At 58.5% G+C, this 8,080-nt stretch overlaps 1 protein-coding gene across 1 annotated transcript in view; it reads left to right on the top strand.

The window, feature by feature from the left end:
* Positions 1-5,520: 5,520 nt before the first annotated feature.
* SQSTM1 (sequestosome 1) overlaps positions 5,521-8,080 on the top strand; it is an 11,504-nt gene continuing 8,944 nt past the window's right edge. The window contains exons 1-2 of the mRNA XM_061421292.1: positions 5,521-5,771; positions 7,580-7,675. Coding sequence (XP_061277276.1) covers positions 5,567-5,771; positions 7,580-7,675 — 301 coding nt within the window. The 5' untranslated portion in view covers positions 5,521-5,566. The remainder of the gene's footprint in view (positions 5,772-7,579; positions 7,676-8,080) is intronic.

Here is an 8,080-nt window from a genome sequence, read left to right as displayed (position 1 = left end):
CTGCCCCTATTGCGCTCGTTTTGCTTTTTTATAGTTTCTGTCTCCTTCCCCTGGAACCTGATTCGTTACACGCTATGCAAATACGGGGTGGTACCTGTATTTGCCTGATTGCTTACGCCCAAGACCAGAGGTTCTCACTCAGGTCCTGGACTGCCCCTTTCATGGGCCTTTTTTTTTTCTTTCCCTTTTCCCTCTGCCTGGTTCCACCATTTTGGACTCTTTTTTTCTTTTTCCTGCTATTCTAGTTACCTGACATAAGAAACCAGTTCCGACGGCCTTCTTGGCTGGCCTTTTACCAATTTCTATTGATTAAAGAGTCCACGAGCCCAGGTGTTAACACAGGGACTGGGGAGTGCAAAATCCGGGGGTGGAGAGGGGCTTTAGCCCCTTTTTCTCTTCAGAATTCTCTTCTAAGGAAACCTCAGCTCCTTCCCCAGAACTGCGTGGGGCGGGGAGGTGGTGGTGGTGGAGAGGGTGGCGCCCTTCTCTGAAGCTGTGACCCATGCGCTGTGATTTCTCCCCACCTGACACAATTTTAGCCAGGGCGCAGTGGCTGCCATCCTGCCAACTTTGGCGTGACCTCCAGGGCGCTCAGGCTTCGTGCCTCTCCTGTCCTCTCCTCTCTCCTTAGCTCAGGGCCTGCCACACAATAGCTCCCGGGCGCCAGGCAGAGCAGGATACTGAGCACCCAGCATCAGGGCCTGCCAAGGCCACCGCACGCCCTTCTCTTGTCCAGTCGCTTGCGTGAAGCCCAGGCACACCCTTTCCCCCCGCGACAGAGCGGCTGGAACACCGAGACCCCCCGGCACTGCGGCTGCCCACCTCGGCTCGCGGCACCTTTTCAAGGGCTGGTCTGGCGGTTGCTGCGCGAGGCGGCCCTCACCGGAAGGGGGCGTCCGAGACACCGTTTTACCGAAGCTCGGAGGAGGAGCAGCGCCATCCCAGCTCCAGAGTTAGGGTTACACGATAAAAGGCACGCGCTACGTCCAACATTCGACCCCGCAAATACTACCCGAGCTCCCCCAAAGTTCAGGCGCTGGGGCCCAGGCTGAGCAAAAGGGGTGCCCTGCGCCAGGAGCAGAGGGCGCCCAAGGCCTTGGGGGAGCTAGCTGTTACCAAGAGGCAGCGGCTGGTGGGGAGCCTGGCAGGAGGGCGGGACTTCAGAGCACAAGAGAACGCCACATAACTTTTCCAGAAGGTTTTCGAAAGGAGCCGGGGAGAGGAGGGACACTGACCGGACCCTGACAAGCAGCTGCCGTCCGTTCCACGTGATCCTAACCTCCGAACCCGTCAGGAAAGCGCCTCTCCCCGCTCCCGCCCCTCTCGCGGCTCGGCCGGAGAGGCGCTCCTGGGAGGCTGCTGCCCGCAGTCCAGCTGGGACCCCCGGCACCCCTCTGCCTTGAGCGGCCGTCCCCCAGCCCGGAAGGCCCAGGCACCACCGTGGGTCTCCGCCTGCGACAGCAGATCCCGTCAAGGGTCGCCCCACCATTTCCTCAAGTTCCGCGCCCCCACACCTCATGGCTCCTGCCTTGATTCTCCCAGCCTTCCGCAGTCAAGCTGGACCTTTCCTTTGGAGGGGCGCCCGGGGGTAGGTCTCCAGTGCGGGCTGAAAAGGCCCGCGAGGGGCCGGGCTCTCGGATCCCAATCGCGACCCTCCTCCGAGCGCCCCGCCCACCCTCCGGCCAGGGGCAGGGTCCACGTCGCTTTGTCCAGCGGTTTAGGGCACCTGCGACCGACTACACCACTGGTCTGCCGCCTAGAGCGAGGTGTTCGCTCCCTGTCACTGCGGAAAAACCGAAGCCCCTGCCGGCTTTTCAGTACGGCAGTGACACCGCCCGGCACCGGCAGTCCAAGGACACGGACTGGAGAAGGGTTTGGCCGGCGGACGGCGCTTGGGGTCGGCTCCAGCCTCCCCCCAGGGGCCCGCTGTCCCCTCTAGTGACTCCGCAGCCCGAGCTCCGGCCGCACCCCTTTCGGGCCGCCTGTTCCTCCCCGGCAGGCGCGCTGGGCCTGGGTCTCAGCGGGAAAGGCCCCTGGCGCCGCCCCTAGGCCTCCCTTCCCGGGTTCCGCGTAGGTGAGCGCCGTCGCCACTGCCCTCTGCGCAACGCCCCACTCCGCGCGCGCCGCCCCCACGACCCCCACAGGGCCTGACGGCCCCCAGCTCCCGTCTAGTGCGAGCAGCCCAGCCAGAAGGGAGGCAACAGCCAGGCAGGAGGGCCCCGGGGCCCCCCGAGGCCCACAGCTTGGCATCACCTAACTCTCCACTCAGGTCTCCTCCGTACCTTCATCTCCTTTTCCCCAGGGCCACTGACTTTTTTAGCTCCTGTTCTTTAAGAAGCTTCCCTCCTGCCCCCATGATTCCCTGTGGGCTGAGCTGTGTGCTTTTAGGGCTAAAAAGGGGTGATACCCAATGCCTGGGGATTTTTCCGAGGGTGTGGTCAGGGAAGGCCCGACTGAGGTGACATTTAGGGTGAGAGGTTACAGTGGGGAGGCAGCGGGGAAAGCAGCCTAGGAAAGGGGAGGAGCCAGGAAAAAGTCACCAGGTTGAGTATTTGGTTGGGAGAGGGTGTGTCCCTTCCCTGTTAGGGAGAGGAAGAGAATAGCAGACAGGACCCAGGGCCCTGTGGCCTGGAGGCAGCCTACTCATCACACTGTTTTCACGTGGAGAAACAAACTCAAACCTTGGGCCTAACGTTGGGGTGGGGAAAAGCTTGATTTCCTGTAATCTTCCATATAAATGGTGGCCCAGAGCAGCTCAGTCCGACTCTTGCATTGGGTTTGTTTCTGGCTGCCCCACCACACACGTCTAAGCTTGGCTCCACTTGGCAAAGAAAATAAAGGAAACAAGAAAACTATTGTCAAGGGATGGGATTGGGACAGGTTGGGTGGGACCTGGGAACTTTTGCTGCAGCAGTGCAATGTTTGTGCCTGGACACACTTCTCAAGCAACAAAATACAAAGAGACTATCATTGTTTAGTTGCTAAGTCATGTCTGACTCTGCCACTGCATGGACTCCACCAGGCTCCTCTGTCCATGGGATTTCCCAGGTAAGAATACTCGAGCAGTTTGCCATTTCCTTCTCCAGGAGATCTTTCCAACCCAGGGATCAAACCTGAGTCTTCTGCTTGGCAGGCAGATTCTTTACCACTGAACCACCAGAGAGGCCCACAAAGAAATTCTTAAGGGACTAAAACAGCTATGTGCATACAGTAATTGGGAAAAATTATAGACACAAAAGGTACAAAAAGACAGAAAAACCAACTGCCACTTCTGAAGAGCCAGCAGAAATGTAGTACTGCACATGCCCCTCTCCTGCATTCAACACCACATAAGGGGTGGGCAAACCACCCAAGCCACCCCTCCAGTCAGGCCCCTGGATACACCGCATACCCTCACCCCCATATAAGGAACAAACTCACAGCCCCCCCAAGGAACCTGTTCCTTGTTTTCCCTCCAGTCTGCTGCAGCAGGGGCCCCAGTAGAGCCTCCTCCTTGGATCATGGGGACAGATTCTGGTTGCCAGCTCTCTGCCACCCTGGTATCTACTTGCTCTTTTGGCCCCCGGGGCCTGAAGAGACCCATGCAACAGCTCCCCACCTTGACTGCCTGCCTGATAAGATGTCATTGAAGTGGGTGGCAGCAAGGGGGCTGGGGATCCCCTTGTTATGACGGCTGATCATGGGATGCTGACTCACTGCCGGCCAGACCACCTGACCACAAGCGCAGGCAGAGAGGGCCCTGCCAGGGAGTTCCCCGGCTGCCGCCTTGTTTACCTCTAGCAAGGCTTGGGGGAGGGGCGGGGGAGGGCAAGGCTCAGGAGTGAGGCATGCTGGGAAGGCCAGAACTCGGGCTCCCCAGCTGCGGGTGGTCTGCTTGCTTGCCAGGGCACCATTTCCTCCCACCCACCTTCTCCCTGAGCTTTCCATTCGTCCCTGCAAACCTACCACTGTCTCAAACATCATAAGGCTAGAAAGCAGATGTTTTCCTAGGGGCAATCTCTGTCTCAGCTGCCTCTATGTAAACACAGAGTCCTTCCTGAAATCTGAGGTTCCCTAGAACCACAGGGCTTTGGTGGTGAACCCCTCACACTCTCAGCTGGGGACGATGACGCTCTGGCAGGGGGTCAGGAAACCAGCTCTTGCCTTGCCCAGGGCTGAGTGACTCTCAAGCTGCTGAGTCACACAGGGGCACCTGTGGGCCACTACAGCCTCCACCCAGCACTGCTCCCTCTTTGTCCCTTGACTCTGTCTGTAGGGCAGTAGGCAGAGAGGGTCCTTTCCTAGGCTCAAAGTAGGGATGCTGGGAGAAGCCTGAGAACAGACTGTCCTCTCTATAGGGTTCTGGACAGTGGTTCAAAGCCTTCCTACTCTGGAGCTCTCTGGGAAGGACAAGCCACCCCTGTGAACTGGTCCCAGTTGTGCTTCCACAAGCATGGCACCCTTGTATCTGACTAGCCAAATCCAACTGACCTTCCTGTGGTCTCCAGGTTTCCCATTATTCCTTTAAGTTTTACCTGCTTCCACAAACCCCACCATGAAAAAGCATGAATTTGACTCAGCAGGTTTGACCTTCTACTCACAGAACCATACCTGGGAGAGTTCATAGGGTGACATAACTTCCCGACTACCTTCTTCTAAGACACTCATCCCAACCCCTTCCCCCAGGCTGTTTGAACAGGTCACTTTAGTCACATAAAGCTGGAGATGCCCAGCACAGGAAGGAAGTAGGCTGTTGATCTGCCTATTGGGCTGCCCATGAGGCCAACAGACCTGAGACCCCCTCAGGCCCTTGGGTACCACCTGATGACAAATGGGTGTCCAGGCAGCAATGGCGAGTCTTTTAGGGAGCATTGAACATTTGGTGGCTACTGAGGCTCCAGGAAGCCTTAGCAAGCCCTCCGTGTCAGGTGGGGGTGGGAATATTTTGTGCTGTCCTGGCACCTCTCAACTCTACCCTCTGTCAAACTGGGAGCTCCTCTGCTGCTTGCGCTTCAGTTGGGAGGGTCTGTCCCTCCACTCAGTAAGGAGCTGTCATGGAGGATGCTGGGGATGGTGGAGTGGGCTGGCACCTGAGAGGCTGATGGCTTCAAAGGGAGGGGCTTCTGCCAAGAGTGGCAATGTCAGGACAGCCCCCCAGGAGCCAATTTGTTCTAGATGGCGGTGCCCGCTGAGCGCCTAGAAGCTTCCTGGCTTCGGGCTTCTGTCGCCCACCTTCCTCCTGCACTGGGCATCTCCAGGCCGCCTGGGTTCTGCTTTGCTGAGTCACAGCCAGGACCAGAGCTGGGAGGGGTCTCCAGGTGAAGAGGCTGGCTAAAGATCTTTGACGTCGGAGTAGGGGGCTGGCCTCTTGGGGTGCCTGGTGCATTAGGGGCAGTGAGGAAAGGGGGCGGCAATGAGGGGGCAGTGAGCCTAGGGCTCCCGGAGGGCGGCTCGCGAGCCCCGGCCGGGCGCTGAGGCCCCGCCCCCAGAAAGCGCCGGGGGGGGCGCGGCTTCCCTCGTCTCTACAAAAGCCGCGCGCCTCCGCCCGCTATTGCCCAGCTGTGTTCCAGCTCCTCGAGTGGCGGTGATGGCGTCGCTCACGGTGAAGGCCTACCTTCTGGGCAAGGAGGACGCAGCCCGCGAGATCCGCCGCTTCAGCTTCTGCTTTAGCCCGGAGCCCGAGGCCGAAGCCGAGGCCGCGCCTGGCCCCCGGCCCTGTGAGCGGCTGCTGAGCCGGGTGGCTGCGCTCTTTCCTGTGCTCCGGCCCGGCGGCTTTCAGGCGCACTACCGCGGTGAGCGGGCCCGGCGCCCTCGGGAGCGGTGCGGGGACGTGACGCAGCCCTGCCCTGCCGGGCGGGTCAACGGCCCCTTCGCCTCGGCCTTGGCGGCGCCCGCGGGAATTTTCTCTCGCAGCTCTCCGGGTGGACGGCGGCCCGCGTGGGCCCCTAGCTCGGTCCTGGTGCCGCCCTGGTAACGAGGAGCGGTGGCCGCAGCCAGCCCTTGAGGCGGGTGTCTGGCGCCGCCAGGCCCTCCCGGCGAGTCTCAGGCCTGGCGGCGTGAGAGGCCTCCTCCTCCCCGCGGTGATAGTGCAGATTTTGGCGAGGACGCAGGGCGTCCTCACCTGCTCCCCCAGCGCCTCTCGGGTTACACCGACTCCTGGGTGCCGCAGTCCGGGTCTGCCAGCGCCAGGTGGGGTTGTGGAGAGAACCCGGAAGAGCCGGGGCGGGCAGACGCGGAAGGGCCGGCGGGGAGAGCGGTGACGCCGTTAAACGCCCCGGGAGGCTAGGCGCTCGGTGGTGCGGCCTGGCCCGCAACTCGCGGGCGGCTGGCACAGGTCGGGCGGCCTCACGAACACCTAGGGCTAGGCGGAATCCAGACGTTATCTCACTGGCAGTGATGAGAGGCACAAGAGAAAACGTTTTTAGAAGTAATGGTGTAGGGACAGAGCCCGGGAGGCAGCTGTTTCTAGCTGCGCGGGTGAGAAGCTGGCTGCTGGGTGTGGGGTTAGGGGAGGTTGTTGTGCTGGGAGGGAGGCGGGCCCGTGTACGTGGGGCGGTACTAGGACCTTCCTCTGGACTACTGCCAGGCTCCCAACTTTTTTTTTTCAACTTGTTTAAAAATTAAAGATTTTATTGAGCTACCACCCCATGGAATTCGTCCATTTAAAGTGTACAGTTTTTACCATTTTCACGGATTTCTGCAGCCATTATCACAGTCATCTGGGAATCTTTCCATCACCTTCTGAAGAAACTCTGTACCCTTTAGCTATCCTCCCATCCCATGCTTCCAGCCGTCAGATACCACTAACCTACTTTATGGATTCCCTTGTTCTGGGCAGTTCATATAAAAATATGTAGGTTTCTTTTATTTGGCATGTTTTTACGGTTCACATATGTTCAGCATGTATCAGTATTTCATTCCTTTTTGTGGCTGAATAACATTCAATTTTATGGATACAGCACATTTTGTTTAGCTGTTCATTAGTTGATGGACATTTGAGTTGTTTCTGACTTTTGATTCAGCCACTGTTTTTATGGTAGATGTTGCATCTGGTGACCCACAGACCTGATCTAGCCTGCAGATGTATGGTGTGGTTTGTCCTGCATGGTGGTGTTTTAAACCATTTGCGCCAACATCTAAAAATTGGAGACTACATACTAATACCTAATTTTAACTTTGTTGGGGGCGGAAGCAGGCAGATGTATTCTGCTTTAGTCTTCTAAGCCACAAGCGGTCCAAGGGGAGCAGGTCTTAGGTGGGGATCTCCACGTTGACATGGGGACTGGTCTGGCTGGATGTGCACAGAGATAGCAGCCTTCTGATGGGGCAGCTGGCCCAGAGGCAGGGCATAGTGGGCAGGGGCTGCCACTGCACACTGCTGCTGGCGCGTGTCTGGGGCCCGGGCTGGAGCCCCTGCCCTCCCGGCAGTGGCAGAGTGCGTGGGTGGTCTGTCCTCAGCCCTGCTTCTCTCTGGGCCAGACAGGTGGGCTTCGGTTTATAGCCTTGCAAGGGCCCTTCAGCACCAGCCTCAGCCCTTTTCAGCAGCTTGTGTCCAGCTGAGACATGCTGGGGCTCACGTTCTGTCTTTTAAACAATCTAGATGAGGATGGGGACTTGGTTGCCTTTTCCAGTGACGAGGAGCTGACGATGGCGATGTCATATGTGAAGGATGACATCTTCCGCATTTACATTAAAGGTAAGGGGCTGCTCTGGGGTGCTGCCTAAAGCCTAGTGCTCCCTGCTGAGTGCAGCTGGCTTGAGGTTATGGAGAAGTTCCTCCAAAGAAGGGGTGAGGAGACTGGGGTTCTTTAAGACAGGACCACAGTCATTACTCTGCTTGACCTGAGAAAGGAGTCTGTGTCCACCACAGGGGGTGAGGTTGGAGGGTCTCTGGGTTCACTCTTTTCTTGAGGGGGGTTCCCTCTTGATTGCGATCATGGGCCAGGGCAGCTTTGGGGTTTAGTCTAGTGCGGGCCAAGACCATAGCCATACAGACACAGCTCTCTGGTGCGTTGCTCCTGCCTGGGCCACACGTCCCCAGGTCACAGGTGCAGGGATTGGAGCCTCTTAGCAGGTTCTGAAGCTGCTTTGTTACCGTCAG

The sequence above is a fragment of the Bos javanicus genome, chromosome 7, assembly GCF_032452875.1.
Source record: "Bos javanicus breed banteng chromosome 7, ARS-OSU_banteng_1.0, whole genome shotgun sequence".
Taxonomy (NCBI): domain Eukaryota; kingdom Metazoa; phylum Chordata; class Mammalia; order Artiodactyla; family Bovidae; genus Bos; species Bos javanicus.
This window is presented reverse-complemented; position numbering and strand designations above follow the sequence as displayed.